The following is a 21,806-nucleotide window of genomic DNA, read 5'->3' on the forward strand; positions in this document are numbered from 1 at the left end:
CCCTGTCCCTGTCGCTCATGGGACACTCCTGTCCTCCGTGCTCTCACTTTCTCTCCAGCAAAAGCCATTTGTGTGAAGGCCCATCTGTTCCTAAAAGCCTCCCAGAAGCTCCAAGTCAGAGCAAAGCCCCGGCCCTCCAGCCGGGAAGGTATCTGCATCTGTGGGTGCCTGTGTTAAAGCTGCTCCGTGCCCTCCAGGATCCTGGGCCAGATTGGAAGCCTCAGGTCCTCCTTTGTGTCTTTGGATCCTACTTGATGCCACGAGAAGCTTCTGAAATGACTTCTCCTATTCTGTCTTGCAGATTGAAGCACTTGTGAAGGACATGCAGAACCCAGAGACGGGGGTCAAAATGCAGAACCAAAGGGTCCTGGTCACCAGTGTCCCTCACGCCATGACAGGTGATATAATTCATGACCTAATCTTGGCCTGGAACAGACCCCACCAGGGGTTGGCAGACTCAGTCACGCAGGCTAACTGTGGCCCTCAGCTGTATGTGTAAATAAAGTTTTATCGGAACACATCATGTCCATTCACCTGCACCTTGTCTACAACCACTTTTACACTACAGTGACAGAGTTAAAGTACACAGCTATGCAGAGACCATATTATGACCCACAGAGCTGAGGTATTTACTGTCTTGCCCTTTACAGAATAAGTTTTCTGATTCCTAGATTACAGTTTTCCTCTCCAGAAGGGTTAGAGAAGAAAGGGGAAAGGACTCCGTGGGTCACGTGAAGCCATGGCTCCCAGGAGGTCATTGCAGAAAGCTTCACATCAGTTTTGTGTTTGCTAGCTGTTGGTTTTATTTTAATGAAATCAGCAGGAACAAAAAAGTGCCATTTGGCAGAAAAAAACAATGACTTCTGTCTTGCTCACCCTTCCCTACCTTCTAATTCATACTCGGACCTTCTGAAGTGTCCCACAGGGATGGAGCCGCTGTCCCCTCTGTATGTGAGTTCCAGGGCCTGCGGAGCGTTGCAGGATATTGCATTGGAGGATCTGGGCAGGAGGGAGGCCTGGACCAGTAGAATAGTGCCTTTCGGCTACTCTGTTCCCTGTGCTTGATGACCTTGGCTTTGCAGAGATGAGTAGGTGTCACACTAAGGCTTGATGCCCGAGGAAGCACAAACCCGGGACTTGCCACCCTGCCGTGCTCAATGTGAGCCCTGGCTCCACCTGCCACCTGGTTGTGCATGTTTCACTCAAGTGCCCACTCTCGTCTCTCCTTTCAGATGGCTTGGAAGAGGGGTGCCCCCGCCAGCCTGTGTCATTCAGGTTTTCTTGGTGCAAGCAACAGAAGATGGAAACCTGGCTTGTTGGGGGGAAAGGGGAAGTGATTGGAATACCCCAGGGCAGCTCGGGGAGAAGAGGAAATAGGTGGGAAAGTGGGAACCAGAGCAGCTCTGGGCATCCAAAGAGCAGAGACCAATGGGCATGCTTTCCAGGGCATCTCTGCTCTTCCCCATCATTAAAGGGGCAGCAGTGGCTGTTGTTCTTAGCCTCTCCCTGACCCTAGCCTCTCCCTGCTTCCGGTTGTCATGAACAATATCTGGCTTGAATTTATTAATTCTGAACTGGGGGTGAGGGTACTTCAAGGAGAGGCATCTTGTCTTGCTCATCCGGGTACTCTCAATGCTTAGCAAGGCCATGGTTAAGAAAGCTTTATCCATGTGTCCATCGATCCTGGTCCTCCTGTTATGGGGCACAACTTAAGAACAGACCAATCACCACTGAGGAGTCCAAATTTGAGAGTCTTTATTAAGCTGGCCGGCTGACTGTCTCACACAATGCCCCCCCAAAATGGCTATTGGGAGAACAGCCCCAACCATAGAGTTGTAGGGGTTCTTATACCAAAAAATCACATCAATCATAAGTGTCTGTTGCTATGATTTGAAATTACAAACTAACATCCTGAGATCATCGACAGAAGTGGAAGTGGGTCAAAATGACCCTTACCTAGGTACAAACTAAAAGAATGGTTACTAACGTCCACACAATCACTGTTCACACGGTACATTGTTTAGGAGCAATAGGAATCAAAAGAGAACAATTTTTGTTCTCAAAAGAATTGTCATTTTGTATTGCTAAACATGTCATGCTAAGTAACTGATGGTGGGGACAGAGGTGGGGTGTTCCCATGGGAGAAGCTTATTTCCTACATAACATGGAGTCTCAGAGCAAAATGGAGTCTGTTCAGTCATTTCCCTATAACATTCTCATGGAGCCAGATCTGTCAGCCCATCACAGAGCTTTTGCAAAGGACCCTGACACAGAGTCAGGCCCCCAGAGGTTAGATCCTTCAAGTGCCCTGCCAGCCCTGTAGCCCTAGTTTGTTATCTTGTTCGAAAGCAGTAGTAACCAACCTTGTCTGAGAATGAAATGAGACAGTGCTGTGCGAGGGCCCAGCAAGTGGCGGATACTTGGTGGGTGGGCCCAGCTCTGGCACTTTCCTGCGCCGTGTCTGTTAGCACTTGCAATAAAGTTCCCTTCTGCATGGGACCATGGAGACACAAAACATGTCAGTAACTGGTCCCTACGTCACTAAGTTTGTTCATGAGTGAGCTTGGATTCGGGTCTGGCTCTTGGACTCCAAAGTCCCTTTTATCCACCGTAGGTGTCAGTAGGTCTTCCCTTCCTTACACGTGGGCACGCTTGGTTTCCTGAATTGTGTTAGGCAGTCACCCACCCTGTCGTGTTTTCCCGTGTTCCTCCTGCGGGGTAAATTCCAACATGTGGAAACGGAATGCAGGAAGGAGTCCTAGTCCTGCTATATAGTAGCGCCAATGGCAGCAAATGGCCATCCAGCTTCCTGGGTAGAGCTGACCTGGGGCTTCCTGGAGCAAAGGCGCTAGCAGCAGTGTGATCAGTCGGAGGCTGGTGGTGCCATAATCTCATTGGGTCTATTTTGGGAAGCAGTGAAGAGGATGAGAAGCCTAGGCTCTTGGTGGAGAGAGCTGATCAGTCTGACGTTGGCCCCGTCTGCCTCTCTGGCTGCACATCACCATGTAGCCTTAAAACAGAGGCTTCAGGGGAACAGCGACATGTCCAGCCTAGGATTTTAAGTAGGATTTTAGATGAAGACTTTTTGCTAGTAAACAGTCAACCAGGGGTGAATCAAAGCTCAGAGTCACAGCAGGGGACGTACTGAATGCTGTAGTGGCAGTTTGTGGGCACTGATCGAGAAAATGGCTGGACATTGGTGACCCAGGTTGGGGACGTAAAGGGAAGAGATACAGGTTGTGTGCACCCAGCCACAGTGAGGGCTGTGTTATCTGGAGATGAGCCCAGGAAGTAAGTGAGTGGACCACATGGGCCTCCCTGGAAGGCTCCAGAAATGTCTCTCCCCTGCCTCGGAGGAGAGAAGCGTCACTTATGACTGTCCAGCCACAAGGAGGCAAGCAGTGGTGTCTCCAGCTCTGGCCCTCTTCTTTGGTGTGTTTTGTGCTGGTTCCCATGCAGGCGGGGACCCTGCATGGCCTTTGGAAAGCAAAGGAGTCGGTCGGAAAACGTGGCCTTTGGTGTTTGAGAGAGGACCTCGGAGTGAGCTCCCTTCCCCACGGGGAGCATTCTCAGCTTGTGGGGCCAGAGAGCCCACACTGAGGACCAGGCTTAGAGCTTCCGTGGGTCCTGAGGGTGGAACCAGCCTGCCTCGGCCATAGATAAGTCTGAGCCCTTGGGGGCACGTCCCCTCCTGGCTCCTCTCGCCCCTGCCGGCCTCTTACACTTCCTCTTGCGAGTCCTCGCGCTGCGTTTTCCCCATGCCAGCCCGTAGGGTCTGCAGCAAGAGTACGAATGGAGGCCTCGTACTGTGGACCAAAGACACAAATCAACCTGTCGCTGAAAGAGGTTCCCCTCTCCCACCCTGATAAAGCACCTCCCTGATAACCCAAATGTTGGGTGGAAATTGAGAGTTTTCTGCCTCCTCCACCTTGTGGGGTGGAAGAGCCAGCTGTGACTTCGGCCCCCCTTCTCTTCCCATCTTTGGTTCTGTTTTACTTCCTTGTGTCCAGGCTCCATCCAGGGCCCCTCCAACAGCTGACCTGGGGTCCATTTTGCTTTTCCAGCGTTCAGTCTCAGTCTGTTTGCTGTCTGGTTGACGAATGGAGGGCCGTGCCCAGGTTTTTTAAGGTAAAAGATAAGTACAACGACAGAGGTTAACCGTGAGTGTGCGAAGGGCAGGTGAGGCTGCAGATCTGCAGCAGTCGGATTGTGATAGCCCTGGACTGCAGGTTTCAGAGTTGGACTGGACGTGCAAGTGGGGTGGGGGACCATCACAGCTGAGCCAAAAGGGACTGGTCAGGCAACCTCACAGAAGAGGCCGCCATGGCCTTCCAAGGATGGGTCAGGAGGCTGTGACAATGACCGGATACTTCTCTGCTTTGCAGGAGGCGATGTTCTACAGTGGATCATCCAACGCCTCTGGATCTCCAGCCTGGGTGAGGGTTCGTCTTGCCCTCAGTTGTGGCAGACTGCGTGCCCACTGCACCGCGGGGGAAATGAAATGGAGGCTTTGCCCGTCTCTTAAGAAACATACACCTTAGCTGGACATGGTAGCACACGCCTGTAATCCCAGCAGCTTGGGAGACTGAGACAGGATGATCTCAAGTTCAGAGTCAACCTCAGCAATTTAGTGAGGCCCTAAGCAACTTAGAGAGACCCTGTCTCAAAATAAAAAATGAAAAGGGGCAGGGATGTGGCTCAGTGGGTAAGCACCTGTGGGTTCTATCCCTTGTAAAATTGGAGAGACATCACTTCCATGCATAAAATAACCAGAAGCAAAATGATAATTTAGGGACAAAATAGTTCTTACATACAAGATATGTAAATAGTGGGAAGCTGGGAAGATCTAGAAAGGCTTCCCAGAGCAGGTGCTACATGCCCCTGGTCTGGAAAGAAGTGATGCTGATGAATTGGAGGAGAGCTAAGAGGATCTTCCTGGAAGGGGAGCCTAGCAGCAGCAATGGTGGAGGAACAGAACAACCAGGAAATGGAGGGGTGTTGAGTGGGACTCGGGAGTGGTGACATTAGCTTGCTCTGGAGGGTGGTGACAGGGTGGGAGTTCACTTAGCAAGTTTGCAGATTCCGAGTTACCTGAAGATAAGGGAGAGGAAGCCATGGGCAGCTTTTGAGCCTGGCAGTGTATCTGATAAGTATACTCAAGTTGGGATTTTGGGGAGTAATTCGAAGGGTGGATTGGAGCTGAAAGAATCTGGGGACCAGATTTCACCCTAGAAAAAAGGCTGTTGATAAAAGAAGGAATGAAAACTCAGGGTCTGGTATGTGGGAGGGAGTGGGACTTGCAGAGTGAGGGCTGGAGAGGAAGTCATCCCAAGTCTCGAAGGATAATATGGGATGCAGGTTGGGGTCCTGGGCAGGGCGGTCCTGGAGGCTGGAGGGATACATTCCCCTCGGGAGGACAAAAAGCTACCTGCTTCTATTGGTGTTTCTGAGAAAGAGTCAGGAAAGCGTTCGTTTGATTGATGTCAACCCAGAAACAAACTTTTGCCTCCAAAACAACTGAAGTGGGGTGGGAATTAAAATGAGGCGGGTAGAAGTGGAAGGATCTGGACCTGGGATGCAGGTGAGTTGCTCTTGACAGTGAATGTGCTCCCCTCCCCCTCTTCTCTTTGATTGAGGAAGTGTCTGTTGGTCAAGCAGAGACATTTATAACCACTCACGTGGCTTTTTCTAGATCCAAGGAACCTAGAGATGCTTCTCCAGGGCTCAACCATCGTCCCCAAGTCCCCTGAAGCAGGCCACCTGGTACCTCTTAACACCCAGGTTCAGTTCTTCCCAGCCAGACTTACTGAGTTGTCCTGCGGACAGGACCTGGGGATCCTCTTGGCATGTTCCCCAGCCGGTGCTTGTCCAGAGTCAAGTTCAGGAACCACTGTCCCACTCCTCAGATGCAGCTCTGTGAGGACAGGGCTCTCTCCTGGAATTTGGGGTGCCGTGAGGGGGTGGGACAATGAGCTCTGCCGTTAAGCCCTGCTTGTGACATTGCATCTGAATGGCTTCTCTCCAGAGGCACAGAACTTGGGGAACTTCATTGTCAAGTATGGCTACATTTACCCTCTGCAAGACCCCAAGAATCTCATTCTCAAGCCTGACAGCAGTCTTTACAGATTTCAGGTGAGATTTGGCCTTGACATTGGGTGTTCATGGGACTGAACTTATTTGAAAAGATACTTGGTTGGCCTCATGTCCTCACAGTCAGGAATGTAGAAGTGGCGGAGGGTTAGGGTTAGGGTTAGGGGGATAAGGTGGTTTTGTTTGTACCCAGTGGTGAAGTGTGGTTTCCCTGCTTCTTTTTTTTTTTGGTAGACGCCGTATTTCTGGCCCACACAGCAGTGGCCGGCTGAAGACACAGATTATGGTAAACACTTCACCCCCACCTTTGCCTTGGGGTGTCCTTGACACGCTGCTTATTTACTTGCAGCATTCTGTGACATTTGTCGTTATCACGACTTTCAGTGAGCTCACATCTGTACTGGGAGTGTCCCCCGGGGGCAGGGACTGGGTCGGCTGAATGTCCTCTCCAGCACTCTGAACACCGCAGCCTCACACAGAGGAGGCTGCCAAGGGAGTTTTGAAATATGGTGGTGATGGAAAATGTCATTGTTTTCTTTTCTAGCCATCTATCTAGCCAAGAGAAATATCAAGAAGAAAGGAATTTTAGAAGAATATGAAAAGGTACAGAAATATAGAACTCTACTCAAGTAGAGCTCGTTATAATTGAGTGGAATACAGTACTAAGCTTTTTCCTCCTCTTCCTCACATTACTACATCCATCTGTACCCTCACGATCCATCCATTAATCCATCCATCCATCCCCCCATCCACCCATCTACTTGCCTGCCCATCCAATCATCTTTCTACCCACCCATCCATTCATCCACCCATCCCATCACCCATCCACCCATCTATATACTCACCCATCCGTTCATCTATCTACCCATACCTATTCATTCATCCACCCACCTCCATTCCCCACCCATCCATTCATCCATCCCCCCCTCTCCATCCATCCATTCATTCATCCATCCACCCATCCTTTCATCCACCCATCCCACCATCCATCCACCCATCCATCTACTCACCCATCCATTTATCTACCTATACACCCACCATTCACCTTCCCACCCTCCCACCCATTCATCCAATTCATCCATCCATTTATTTGTTTAGAAGCAGCTCAATGAAGTGAAGTCTTCCCATATGGAACTTCAGTTTCTTCTGCTATAATTCAGGCCCTTGACTGAGTGGCCACTGGGCACATGGGGACTACCCCCTTCATTTTGCTTATCCTGAGACAATATGACTTAATTAATTATATATAATGGACAGCCCTTGATTAGAACATTTGGATCCGAGTTTATGATGTGAAAACAGTAGTGTAGACTTTTCTTTTAGGTTGGGTGAGTCAGATTTCCCCCAGAACACACCCTAGTCTTTAAAAGGCTAACACTTCTGGCATAGGGCAACAATCTTCCTGTTATAATTCTTTAGAAATTATATATATATATAATATATATAATATATATTATATATATAATATGTAAATATAATACATAATTATATATATATATAAATATATATATTTAAAATATATATTTAAATATAAATATAAGTATATATATTTAACATATATATATATTTTAAATGGTCAACATCATATCAATGCTAGGGCTTATCTTTGTGGATTTTTTTGATATTCCATTGTGAAATATTGAGTCTCCATATTCTTCCCCTTCCCCAGGTTTCTTTCTAACAGATTTGGATCACATTTATTTTTAAAAATTTTTTATTTGTTTAAGTTATTTATACATGAGAGTACAATGCACTTTGATACATCGTATACAATGGAGCATAATTTCTCATTCTTCTTCTTGTACGTGGTGCAGAATCCCACGGATCGTATAGTTATATATGTACACAGGGTAATAATGTCTGATTCATTCTTGGGTCATGTTTAGTTTAAACAAAACCCAACCCAACTGAGAACAGCAAGGCCTGTTGTGGAAGCTTTTGCGAATCCCCTGGAATGAGCCTGACAGCTGGCCTGCGGTCCCAGGGAGCCCGGTGCTATCCTCCTTGGTTTGGGGATGTTTGCCCTGTTGCACGGGCTCACTGTTCTCATTTTCTTTTCCTTCTCTAGGAAAATTACAATTTCTTGAACAAAAAAATCAACTACAAGTGGGACTTTGTCATTATGCAGGCCAAAGAACAGTACAGGTGAGAGGAAGTTCGCATCTGACCTCCAGGCGTCTCTCTGCCCTCCTCGCTTCTGTGTTTCCTTTCATGAAAATAAACCTCTATTGGGCATTTAAGTGCTGAACGCTGGGCTAAGCATAGGGAGTAAAAGGTAGCAGCCTGGTGGGCCCGGCAGATGGGAGGTTGTGAAACTGCTGTCCCCATGAAGGCCACGGGCGGGAGTTTGCAGAGCGAGCTGCAGAAATGGCGTTCCACCCCATAGCTGCAGACACTGTGTCCAGGCAGAGGATGATGATGGGGACCGGAGAGCACAGGTGGGTGGGAGGAAGACAGAACTGGAGGCTGGAGGCAGTTCCTGTGGCAGGAGCAGAGGGTAAGGTGTGGAGAGGGCGGAGGTTGGCGAGACACTGGAGATGTTAGCAGGAGCGGGTGGTGAGCAGGCTTTGCACTGAGGGCCACCGGGCGCTGGAGGGGGACTTTAAGCAGGAGATGGGACGTAATCAGGTTTGCAAGCTAGAACTATCCCTGGGCCCCTCGAAGGTCTGGACTTGCTGGAGCGTGGTTGGCTGCAGGGTGCAGAGCTGAATTCCACGCAGCAGCCCAGGCCTCGGAACAGCGATGAGCATTGTTAAATGGCAGCCCTGGTACGGGCTCCCATGTGCCTCTTGTCCACCTAAGAATCAGAGCTGAAAGTTCCCTGGAGGGCTCTGCCTTGTCAGGGACAGCCAGGTGGACATGCTGGGCACAGTGAGTGGTGGAGGGGCGTTTTCATCAGGACGGGCTTAGACTATTATAACAAACAGCCCCAACTCTTCAGAGGCTGGAGCCCGCAGGTTCGTTTCTGTTCATGTCCACCGTGGCTCAGCTGGGGTCTTGACATGCCCTCCCTCGGTGCAGGACCCACTCGGAAGGGGCAGCGCCCTCTGGGCCTGTGCGTTGCTGGAGTAGGGAAGGGAGAGCCTGTGCAGATCAAAGTGACACCTGTCACTGGCGCTCACCTTTCAGTGAGCAAAACTGCTCAGATTCAGGGGCCAGTGAGTGGGGACATACAGTCCTGAGAAGAGGGAGGGCCAAGGAATATCTGGTGACCTGAACTCATGATTGTCAAAATGTGTGAGTCTGTTGGCCCAGGCTCACTCAGCCCCGTAGGTCTGGGTCCTGGGAAGTCTAGACTTATCCAGTGCTTGACTGCGTGGTAGAGACCTGATTTTATGATGAAGCCTAGGAATTGGAATGACCATTAGCATTGTCGCATGAGAGAGCCAATCCAGGAAAAAGTACGCAGCCTTATGGTAGAATGGCTTTGTTGGCCCCAGGGGCCTTCACCAGAGAGCTGTCACTGTTTAGACACAAACATGTCTCAACCTGGGTGCATCTGAGATAAAACAACGTAGGAACAGCTTTCTAATCTGTCACCACTAATATTTGTTTTCAAGACTTTGGTGAGGTCTTGGTTGTTGCCTCATCTTACGCTGGCGTGGGGGAAGGCACAGAATATTAATTGTCCCCCCTCACCCCTACAGGTGGGGAAACTGAGCTTACAGAGGTTATGAGGAGCTGGCTAAGGCTCTTGGGGAGGTCATGCAGTGGTAGAATCTGAGCTAGTAGGACTTAATTCCATCCAGTGCACCAGCTCTGCCCTCGGAGTGGCTTCTGTCCCTCCAGCCCCTGCATACCTTCCTGCACCTCTCAGCTTTGAGCAAGACAGTCCCAGCTACCCCGAGGACCACCAGCCCTGATGTAAGCCTTCCAGGGAGCTGGAGGTGCCCTCGTGGCTTGGGGTTATTCTCAGTAGCACCTCCAGCCACCCTGCAGGCCCTGGATAAAGCTCTGCACACCCAGATTCCAGCATTCATCATTCTCTGCATCCTTCATTTCTAGGTACCGTGGAAGGAGGCTCTTCTCCCCGGAGGCTGGCTTTCCCCCACTCCTCATGGCTTAACTCCAAGTCTGCTTCTGACTTCAGATTTAGGGTCTCACCTTAGAACTGTGTGGTCTGTGTAGGTTGGCATGCGAGGTGGTCACTTTGTGATGTAGGCTGAGCCCTCTCTTCCGAGTTCCAGACCCAGCGTCCAGCTGCCTAGTCAAGAATTCATTCTTGCCAATCCTCAAACCCAAGTCGTCCGTATTTGAATGTGTCTTCCTCTCACTTGCCAAACTGCTTCCTCTCATGTTACCCACTTCTGTATGAGGAACCTTCATCCACCCCACTCCTTCCAGAAAATGCCTAATGTCCACTTTTCTGTCCAGTTGCCTCCTCTAGAAGAATTCCTTGAGCTGAATGACTCCTGTCTGCCTCCACTGCCCCTACCCTAGTAGGACAAAACTCACCATCAGCTGGACCACGGCTATAGTCTCCCTTCTCTTGGTCTCTTGGATCTGCCCCTCCCCCCAGCACCTCTTTTGGTGCTGGAGAAGCAACCTGGGCCTCACACACTCTAGGCAAGTGCTCTGTCCACTGAGCTACACCCCCAGCCTTGTTCTCATTCTTGAAACCCAGATGGGATCATGTCATTTGACCTTTCCCTTAAGCTGCCAGAGAACTCTCACTTCAAATGTCTCTTCCTCAAAGAGGTTTTTCTGATTAGCAGTTACTCAGCTCATGCTAAACCAAGCAGCTCAAAACTGCAACATTTATTTTATTGTCTTTGTGATTCCCATAGGTCAGGAATTCAGGAAGGACATTACTGGGTGACTCCTCTTCGGTCAAATGGCCAGAATTGGGGTCTAGCTGTCGTTTCCAGCTGTCGTTCCCTGCTCTCGTTCCATAGCCTCTGGTCTCTGTGTGGTCATCTGAGCTACTCACAGCATGGCAGTGTTGGAGCAGTGGATTGCTTACAGGTGGTGGAAGCTTCCAGAGCTTCCAGTCCAGTGAGGAGGGTGGTGGCTGTCTCATCTTTTGTGGTCCAGCCTCAGCTATTATACAGCACCATGCCTACCTGACACACTATGTTGGTCAGAGCCATTGCAAAACCCACCTGGCTTCATGGGGAAGGGATGTAGATGCTTTTGTCTTTGAAAGGAGTATCAAAAATTGTACACATATTTAAAAATCACCACAGAGACCACCCTGATTCTACACTGTATTACCCAAATGTTTCCTTGTAGTATATCATGTAGTTTGCAACCCTGTATCTGTTTCTTTACCCTTTGTGTAATCTTTAGACCAAAAGCTACTCAAAAGCTGAGACTCTGGCTCAACAGCATTCTCCCAGAGCTGGGTACATGGTGGTAGATCAACAAATACATGTACGAGTGAATGAATGATGAGGCAAAATGCTGTTGCTAAAGAAAAATCCTAATGTGACCAACTGAAATCATTCCTAGTTTGCTGCCTCCCTTGGACTCCATCTATCTCCACTCTCCTCCATTAATATCAATCACAGAAAAGCAGATGAGCAAAGCCAGAAAGGACCATGAGTGTAAGTCAGAGACTGTTTCTAGAACCGTCCAGCATCACAGAAACCCCATAGTGCCGCTGGCTGTTTGGGGCCATCCTCCCAAGGACAGGAGCTAGTTAACCTGGTAGAAAATCTAGTTAGGTTGTCAAGGGGAAGTGGGGGAGACACTGTTTATATTTAATTTCCAGAAGAGGTTGGCAAAACAGCCCGCTGGAATGGCGCTGCTCACCCATCTGGATCTCTGGATGCTATTGTGTTGCGCACAGCACATTCACAGGGAAATAAATCTGCAGGCTCCGACGTGGAGAGGGCACATGCGTCATCTCACATCGCCTGGAAAACAAGCAGTAATGGATGTGAGCATAGCTCACCGCGGAAATGGGAGCGGGTAGGGCCCCCGGCGCTAACGAGAGCTCCTTTGCTCCTGACTGACGGAGGAAAGCCCAGCCGTGCTACCTATCCGCCATGGGAAAGGAGGGGACTGAGAGGGAAGAGGGAAATGACTAGCCTTTCCCAATCCCAAGCTGAGTTCAGGAAAAGCCTGAGTTCTTCTGAGTGATCAAAAAGAACAGATCAGTCGGGAGGAAAGAGGACTCTTCCAGGCCAGCCTTTCCCCTGGTTGCTGCCAGCTTGTCCAGATGGTGACCATATTCTTTACCAAAGCAGGGACCCTGTAAGATGCAGGGGGTCCCTGGCGGCCCAGATGCTCGTGTGAAGTCCGTTTGATTCTAGGGCTGGTTATGGCAACAAGGTCCATCTGATTCCAGGCCAGTGCCGTCGGGGAGAGCTGGACCCGGGCCTGACTCTGGGTTCAAGTCCCACTTCGGTTACGTGCTGACGGGCTGGTCCTGGTTGGCTGTTCGACTCTTCTTTCCTTCAGTTCCTTGCATTATGAAGCCAGAAAAAGTCACTGAGAGTATCAACCAGAATCAAACGAGTTCGTACGTGTAAAAGTGGTTCGAATGCCCGAGTGTGAGATTAGTGTTTGCTATGTTTATCGTCATTGTGGCACATGTGACTTATTTGCACAAATCAGGTCAGCAGACCAGGACATCAAGTACATGGGACATCACGGACTATAAGATGTAAAGTATTACTGGCCTTAAACTTGGCTTCTGGTTTTCCAGGGCTGGAAAGGAAAGGAACAAGGCAGACAGGTATGCGCTGGATTGCCAGGAGAAGGCCTACTGGCTGGTGCACCGGTGCCCGGTGAGTACCGTTCCCCGTCTCCTGCCAGGGGCCTCACCCTCTCTCTGCCCTCATCATGCTCCTCCCTACCCTGGGTTGGGAATTGGGTCGCCAGGAGGAGCTGCTTAGAGTTGGGTGAGCCTCCAGGTGCCACCTGGCTCGAAGAAGACATGGCCTCTGTCGGGGGGGCGGGGTGGTAGGTAGCAAGGGACTTGAATGAATGTGTCTCTTGCGAGGGCTGGGGAATTTTCTTTTTTTGTTTAGGGTACCATACCCTGGAGAAGGAGTAGGAGAAGAGAAACTTAGAACCTAGGTCCCAAAGCAGAAATCTAAAATTCTCCGAGACTGGAAACTGCACAGCCAACACCATCCTGGGTGTCTCAGCTCCCTCTCCTCCTGCCTTAGATCCAGGCCCCAGCAGCTGAGATGGGACAAGAGAAGCAGTCAGGGTGTGCTAAGTCTGTCCTTGCTGGAGCACTTTGCTTTCTTGGCTTGGGACTTCCAGCGACCCACAGAAACAAACTGTCCATAACTCCTGTAACTGGGAAATGGTAGCCTCACCCCCCAGGCAGAAAGAGCAGCCTGACTGTCACCTGCTGGGGTTAGTTCTGGTGCCTCGTGCCCTCCTGGGTCAAGCTCAGGTGCTCCTTCTGGGTGGGAAATGTGAAAGGGATTCTGGAAAGTCAAGAGCTCAGAACAGATGTTCTCCCTCCTCCCCTGTCGGTTTCCTGGCCTGCCGCTGGGTATCAGGAGATTTTAGAATTGCAAAGTGACTTGGGTCAGGCATGGTGCCAAAGGTTATGGATTTTTTTTTTTTTAACATCAACATCATCATATTTTAGATGTTTTGCTTAAATTTTTTTTCTACATTTAAAACCTCTTTCCTTTAAGGTGCTCCGTCTGTAGGGGTGTGGGTTTGGCTGTTGTGTTGCTGAACTTAAGTTCCTGGGGTTTATCCCGCGGCAGCTGGTATGGTTTTGCTTTGTTTTGGGGACCTTCTCTAGAGAACCAGTTTGCAGATGGCTGGCACAGGCCCCTGGGGACTGGGTGAGCACAGGGTTCTGGAGACCAAGACACCAAGGACATGCCTCCTCACGGGTGGCTTAGGAGTGCGATTGTTGTAGGAACTGCAATGGCAGATGTGCCTTAGCTTGCTAAGGTGTCCCCATGTCCAGCGGCACCTGGAGGAGGGAGCCCTGCTCCTTGCAGGGTGGAGAATGATTTCTGTTGTACATGCAGTGACTCCATGATGTAAGATTGCTAATGTCTATATTTCTTGCAAAGCGACAGCCTGGCAGTGCATGTAATCTGTCCAGGATCCCTCTCCTCCCCTGTGTCTGCATCCAAAAAGTCTATGGGAAACCAAGTGAATAATAGATCACGTAGTTTCTCACCAATTCTCCTGGAGTAAGCCCTCAACCTCCATCAGGCAAATGGCTGAGCTGAGTGGTTCTTTGCAGCATGACCCAGAAGAACATAAATATGACATAAATATGTGGCATGTCTATATAACCACCCCCACCCCTCCCCCACTTCTACCACCTTGCCGACTGTCCCCACTTACCTTCCTCGGTTCCCCCTCTTTCTCCACCACCACCCTCACCACAGTTGTCATTGTCATTGATGTCATCATCAGCCCTGATCTGATCCGAGCTGGGTGCTGTGCTAAGTGTTGTGCATTCACTCTCTGCTTTAATCCTTGCCGCCGTGTGTGGAAGGCAGCTTTCTTTCCCATTCTACTGAGAAACGGGCTGAGGCTCAGGGGGGTTGCTAATTTTCCCATAGCTACGCAGCTCATGAGTGCCAGAGGCTTGGAACCCACACAGCTGTCAGCGGATCCTCCCTCTTGGTCCGGATGCCCCTTTGCCTCTCATGACAATGTCACATGCTATTTGTATGCATTTTGGTGTTTTGTAACCTCCTTGGTCATGGGAATGCTGCCTGAGTTTCTGCTGCTCCAAGAAGCATAATGCCCGGGGTTCACATGTGCCCCGTTTCTTGTTCTTCTTCTTCTTCTTTTCTTCCTCCTCCTCCTCTTCTTCTTCTTCTTCTTCCCCTTCCTTCTTCCTCTTCCTCTTCTTCTTTTCTTTTTTTTTTATTGTAAACAAATGGGATACATGTTGTTTCTCTGTTTGTACATGGAGTCAAGGCATACCATTTGTGTAATCATAAATTCACATAGGTAATGTTGTTTGATTCATTCTGTTATTTTTTCCCTTCCCCCCCACCCCTCCCACCCCTCTTTTCCCTCTATACAGTCCTTCCTTCCTCCATTCTTGCCCCACTCCTTAACCCTAACCCTAAACCTAACCCTAACCCTAACGCTAACTCCTCCCACCCCCCATTATATGTCCTCATCCGCTTATCAGAGAAATCATTCTTCCTTTGGTTTTTTGAGATTGGCTTATCTCACTTAGCATGATATTCTCCAGTTTCATCCATTTGCCTGCTTCTTTTCTTTTCTTCTCTTCTTCTTCTTCTTCTTCTTCTTCTTCCTCCTCCTCCTCCTCCTCTTCTTCCTCCTCCTCCTCCTCCTCCTCCTCCTCCTCCTCCTCCTCCTCCTCCTCCTCCTCCTCCTCCTCTTCCTCCTCCTCCTCCTCTTCCTCCTCCTCCTCCTCTTCCTCCTCCTCTTCCTCCTCCTCCTCCTCCTTCTTCTTCTTATTATTGGTACCAAGGTTGGGATCCAGAAGTGCTTAACCACTGAGCCACATCCCCAGCCCTATTTTTTTTTTTGGATTTTATTTGGAGACGGGGTTTCACTAAGTTGCTTACAGCCTTGCTCAATTGGTATGGCTGGCTTTGAACTTGTGATCCTCTTGCCTCAACCTCCCAAGCTGCTGGGATTACAGGTGTGCACTACCACACTACCACACTAACCACGCCTGGTTTCTCTTCGACGGACCAAGTTTGGAGTGTGACTCTGAGGTACTTGGAGCAGTCCTAAAACACCCCGGTTGCAAAACTACTCTTCACATCTGATCTCCCTCAGTGCCGCTGCCTGGGGCTGAAACTGGGCCAGTCGTCAAAGATGTGGCCGCAGTGCCTCGGGCCTGCCCTCCTCGGCTCCACCTCCTCAATGGCTTGCGTGGAGTAGACAGTTTTAGTCTGAGGAGCATCTCAGTCCAGAGCAGAGCAATCTGTCTGACAAGCCCAGGGAGCCGGGGATCCTAGAGTCTGTCAAGACTGTCTCCAGGAGACCCAAACAAGCATCAGTTCAGTGGGACAAAAGCCAGCCACAGCAGACTAAGCATCTGGCTCCGAGGATGTTGAGCAGGCTTTCTGCAGACCGACCATAGCCACCTGTTGAAGAGTGTGACGCGGCCACTCGTTCATGAATCTGTGGAACCCTCACTGGGTCCCACCTCTGTGACAGGGAAGGAGTGAGGTGCTGGGCAGACAACAGCAAAGCCATTGAGCACCTGCTGTGTACACGCATGCAGCTGTCGGCACAGGTGGTCTCCTTCACAACTGGCCACCATGCTGTGGAGCGGGAGTATCATCACCCCATTACTCAGATGAAGAAGTCAAGGCTTCGTTCAGTCTGCTCAGGACTGGGATGTGAATCCATGTCTGTGGGATGGCAAAGCCCCGCAGGCTGCTACTGTCTGTGCCCTTCTCTATCCACTCAAGGACCTCAAACTCCTAGTCGCTGTCACACGGGTGGGTAGCCTTCTTCTAGAGAGGAGACCCAAGAGCCAAGGAGGCACAGCAAGCGGTGATTGAGTTAAGGGAAGGGGGAGGAAGGTCTGTGGATGCTCCATCAGGAATGGCATTGTTGGCAGAGGCCACCGTCAGACCTGGGAGATGGTAGTTGAGTCTGATCCCAATTCCTGTTCAGAGCCCAAACGTCACCCATGAGTCAGCCTCCTCGCGTAAAGGAAAATGATGTTCCTCTTTTGTTTTTCACTCGGATGGAGTGAAGGATAGAGATGAACACGATGAAATGCAGGTAGAGTTCTAAATGCACACAGAGAGAAAATGTTCTTGCAACCAGTCATTTGGAGGGCCTCCCCGGATATCTTTGCCATGCCGCCCGTGTGTCTTGAGGCTAGTTCGTCACTCAGGACTGGTTTGTGGACCGAGGCTTCTTTCTGGGGGTGCAGGCCCTACATCAAGTGGCCACCTGTGTGAGTTTCAGGTGAACTGACCCTTGTTTCAACCACATGCCCAGACACTTGCCTGCTAGAAAAGGGGCTGTCTGCCCTCCGTTTCCCAATGAGGTTGGGCTGAATACCCATGAGGGGGAATGCAAAATAAATCGAGGCATTTCCAACATCACGATGGTGATGGAACATTATGAAGCCACTCACATGACATTTTCAAAGGCCATTCAGTGACCTACAAACATGATCTGACAGATCACGTTGTACTATAAAAACAGTATGGAACGCTCCATATACTCAGGTCCTTATCTTCGAAAAATCAACACGTACTTTGTGAACGTCCAGTCTATGCCAGGTGCTTATTAGGCGATGGGGATATTTGGATTGTGAGCCAGAAGAGACATGGCCCATGACCTCGAGGAACTTATTACAGTCTGGCGGAGAGACAAAGACTAAAACTATTATATAAATGAGTGAGTAATGTACAGAACGCCCCGGCAGCTCGTGGGAGGCAGGGACCCTGCAGCAGATCGGGGTTAGGGAACACCTCTCCGTGGGAGTGACGTTCAAGGCAAGATGAGCTTGCAGCAGACTTCTCTAACCCTTGAACCTAAAACTCTCTCCCTTTTCCAGTTTCATCCCGTGTTTTATTTTGTTTATGTAAATAATTTGGCTTTTCTCTCCCATGCATCAAAATGCTTTAGGAAAGAGAGCGATGACCAGTGAAGGAGAGGAATACCGGAGAAGGGCCAAGAGTGACATGGTGGAGGGTCACCAAGCAGCACACTTCAACTCGGATGCTCAGAAGCAGTTGCTGCAAATGCAAAAGTCCCTCCCCGAACTTGGTCCCCAGGCACTTAGCAAATTGCCTCTTTTGTTCATGCCCAAGGGATGTAGCTGGGGTGGCAAACCCCGGTGTTCACAGGTTAAAGCCGGGGAGGCTCACACGTCTCCAGGGACCTCTGCACGTGGCACCCGGGCGGAAGGCATCTGTGTGCCTCCTTGTCTGCAGGCGACATACTGCAGGGGCTTATGGGTTGCCCTTATTTCTTGACACTGAGAGTCAGCTCTGACGTATCGTCACTCACTCTCCCTGAAGCTGCATCAGCAGCTCTGGTGACCATCACGGCGGACCAAAGACGGCTCCCTGAAGAACGAGTGAGTGAGCGAGTGAACGGATGAGTGAACGGAGCGAGCAAATGAACGAGGCTCAGCGTCTCCCACACCAGCAAAGGCAGAAAGGCAGCCCCCGGGGGCGTTTGAAAGCAAGGTGCTGGGTGGGACCACCCGCAGGAACAAGTGAGACAAAGGAGGCTGCTGCCCAGGAGAGGCTAAGAAGGGGCAGGAGCTGGGGCGGCAGGACGGCCAGAGGAAAGCGTCTGGATGTCTGGTGGAACTGGCGAGGGAAGCTGAGGGGACTGGACCTGGATGGGCTGGTGGCGTAAGAAAGTCCGGAGGTGGTGGCAGGTCTGACTGGCTGCCCCACCCAGGCCCTCGAGGCACCCCCACGGCAGATGAAGGGGGCGATTCTTAGACCCATTTCAAGGTGTTCTGATGGCCACGCTCCCCTCTCCCCTTCCCCATAGTGAGGGCCGCTTTATGCCTCTGTATTGTCCCTTCGGGCCACTTGTCACAACTGCAATTTGTTTTTTGGGTGATTAATTACTGTGTGGCTTCTATCCCCAGGACCTCTGCAGATGCCCCCAAACCAGGGATCTCACGTCCATTCCCCGGCTCCTCAGGGCTGGACACAGCGTCCAGCACAGAGGAAGGGCCTTGTGATTGTTGTGGATGGAGGTCCCCAGGGTTCCCTTCCCTGCCCTCCTCCCCACCGTTTCCTGTCTCTGTCTCTGTCTCTCTCTCTCTCTCTCTCTTTTGCCTAGGCTGTTGGCCCAGCATTTGCCTCCATGGTAGCCTGCTAGGCTGGACCGCCAGATTTAGCCAATTAATCACAGGGTGTATGATTAAATTTGAATTTCAGATAAATAGCACATAATTTTTATATAAAATATATTTTACATCAAAACGTATTTCTTGGAAAATCTATTTGCTGTTTTCAGCATAGATATACAATAAGTATAAAAAGAAGGGGACTTCAATCATTTGCTGTTTGCTTGAAATTAACTGGGCATCCTAGGTTTTAACCTGGCAACCCTACCCCAAGCTAAGAGTGTTCTTGATCTCAGAGGAGGCTGAATCTGATGGAGGAAAAGCTCAGTGGCTTCCCAACCCTCTCCTTCAGTGTAGGCAGCCTGGTTGATAACATGTGCTGAGTACTTTGTGGGTGCCTGGCCCCAAACCTGCATAGAAGCGAAGACCTGGATTGCTGACCTCAAGGAGTTGAGAGAGGCCAAGTGAGACAGGCTGCGGAGTTGGGTTACCTGGTGGAAAAAGGAGCTGGCAAGGATGGCAGATCCAGCTTTGGGCCACATCTTTACATACAGGATCTTAAAATGAACACAGTCCCTAGCTCAGTGACAGTAGCCCTTTGCTGACAGCGTCACATCCCACCTTGTTAAATCCTCCTGAGAACCTTCCAGGTAGGAGGCATCCCCTCCGTCTCAGATGGATCAGTGAGTGCAGAGAGAAGTGGGTTCCAAGATCTTTGGCACAGCTGGGAAGCAGCAGAACTAGGATCGGAACCCAGAGGTGCCTGACTGAAGCCGGGACCCTCGTAAAGCAGGGCTGCGTTACTGCTCTTCCCTGCCCGAGACGGAAAGTAGAGTGTGGAAGCAGCCAGGAGTCCCGCGTATTGATCGCTGCGAACTCTGACTGGGCTTGATCGTTACCTATCGACCAAGGATTGTTACCTATCCATCCATCTACCCATTCGTTCCACTATGGTGCTGGAGATGCCATCCGTCTGTCTACCTGTCCATCCACCCACACACCCCTTCTTCTGTTGACCCATTCGTCCGCCCACCCACTGGCCCATCCGTCCTTCCTTCTTCTCCCTTGGGCTCTGGGGGTGCTGAGGTGGCAGAAGAGGCTCTCTGGCCACCCGAAGGCTTCACACACCCACGTGTCTCCCCTGCACTTTGCCACAAGCCCCCCTCAGCTCAGCCTCAGAGTTGGCAGCGTGGTCAAGACCCTAACTTAATTAGGAATGGGGGACTTCCTGTAGTGATGCTTTCCTTGTTTTTATTCCATTCAGCCGGGAATGAACAACGTGCTGGACTATGGCCTGGACCGCGTGACCAATCCGAATGAAGTCAAGGTAAACCAGGTACGCGTCTGCTGCATCGTGGGTGGGCCGAGGCCAGGTTCTGAGGCAGGGCAGGTGTCCACACGTCCGTTCCTACCTGTTGGGGCAGTGCCATCTTCCCTTTGAGACCCATGTCTCTGGGGCACCAGGGTCCAGGGAGAGGGGAGGTGTGGCCAGGGTCCTGGGTAAATGGAGGTGACACTTGGAGAGAGGAGAGGGTGCAGAGTATGGGTCAGAGCAGGTGGCAACTAGATGACTGGTTTTCCATCTTTTGTGAGTTACTTTCCCCTTTGAAAATCTGCTGAGAATCATGAACAACCCTGCCCGAAGAGGCACAGACAGACATTTTCCACACACACTTTCTGTTTGGTGACCCCAAGAAATCTATAGATCCCTGGCTCAAACCCCTTAAATCCCTTGTGGATTTAAACCTTAAGGTCCACATGACCGGGACTAGAATGTCACAATTTCTTTCCTATCCTAGTGGGGAATCTTCCAGAGGATCTCACCTTTTTAAAAAGACCGTTTCTGACATAATGGACGGCCAATTTCCTATAATTTTTTTTTTTAATTGAAAGAAGCATAATTGTGTCCTGTTGAAAGGATGTCACCGTTGACGTTTTGGGCCAGATAATTCCTTGGGGGAGTTCTGTACAGTGGGGGATGTTTAGCAGCATCTCCAGCCTCTGAGAACGGGATTCCAGCACCTCCATCCCTCTACCGCACCCCAATCCCCGGTCCTGACAACTAACACTGCCTCTAGACACAGCCCAGGGCACCTGGGGAGGGAGTCAGGATGGCCCAGGCGGGAGCCAGTGACCGCCGCAAGCCAGCCCAAACCCGTTTAAACCTGTCTTGGACGGCTTCGTGGCTTTCTGTCCAGGCTGTCCCTGGGCAGCAAGGGCAGCGCCATGGCAGGCTTGTGCCTCCGAGCACAGGGCCGGCCTGGCGGGAGGTGCTGGGAGAGGAGCAAGGCAAGAAGCGGAAGGGCAGGTGGCGGGGCAGCTGCAGGAGAGTGTCACCAGGGGAGTCTTAGGACCCCGGTCCGCAAGTCCCAGTGACCCTTCTCTGATACCCCTGTGGCCCTGCCAGCCTTCCTCCAGCTGGCCGTTCCCACGGCAGCCTTGCCGGTTCCCCTCGTGAGATAGCAGCTCGCTGCTGGGGCCTTGTCGGCTCGGTTGCCACGGAAACAGAATCACCCAGTGAAATGCAGAACGGGCGGAGGCTTTGCCTTTTCTGTGTGGATACGAGGCTGCTCTGGAAACCTCTTCCTGTGGAGGAGGGGGAGGGCGGAGGCTCCGACATGGGTGGGGACGGCACGTGTCTGTGACAGGCCCAGCCGTGGGTGGGTGGCGGCGGGGAGGGCACCTGAGGGGCCCAGCTGCTCCACCCTGGGAGCTGCGGTCGGGCGACTCCTGAGGATCAGGGCTCAGGGGCCATCTGCACCCCCTGAGGGGGCGTCCTCAGCCTCCCAGGCCAGGCAGGAGGGAGGGAGCCGTGGCTCTCGGATCCATTTCCTGCTAGCTGCTGGCGGTGCCTGGAGCCCAGAGCCAGAGCGCGGAGGGTGGGCTCACAGCCTCCCCTGCCGCTCACTCCTCTCTCCCTCTCTCTCCCTCCAGCTCTCCTTCTCGGGTCTGTGCTCTGGGCTGCTGTGGAGTAGTGAGAAGAACGAGCACCCACTTCTCCCGCCAGCCG

At 51.1% G+C, this 21,806-nt stretch overlaps 1 protein-coding gene across 1 annotated transcript in view; it reads left to right on the plus strand.

Moving 5' to 3' along the window:
* Nucleotides 1–21,806, plus strand: part of Rgs9 (regulator of G protein signaling 9) — a 70,044-nt gene that overhangs the window by 12,647 nt on the left and 35,591 nt on the right. Inside the window, exons 2-9 of the mRNA XM_047546231.1 lie at nucleotides 302–398; nucleotides 4,386–4,436; nucleotides 6,026–6,132; nucleotides 6,325–6,376; nucleotides 6,635–6,693; nucleotides 8,159–8,235; nucleotides 12,743–12,824; nucleotides 20,061–20,123. Coding sequence (XP_047402187.1) covers nucleotides 302–398; nucleotides 4,386–4,436; nucleotides 6,026–6,132; nucleotides 6,325–6,376; nucleotides 6,635–6,693; nucleotides 8,159–8,235; nucleotides 12,743–12,824; nucleotides 20,061–20,123 — 588 coding nt within the window. The remainder of the gene's footprint in view (nucleotides 1–301; nucleotides 399–4,385; nucleotides 4,437–6,025; nucleotides 6,133–6,324; nucleotides 6,377–6,634; nucleotides 6,694–8,158; nucleotides 8,236–12,742; nucleotides 12,825–20,060; nucleotides 20,124–21,806) is intronic.

Source organism: Sciurus carolinensis, chromosome 3 (genome assembly GCF_902686445.1).
Source record: "Sciurus carolinensis chromosome 3, mSciCar1.2, whole genome shotgun sequence".
In the NCBI taxonomy this organism is placed as follows: domain Eukaryota; kingdom Metazoa; phylum Chordata; class Mammalia; order Rodentia; family Sciuridae; genus Sciurus; species Sciurus carolinensis.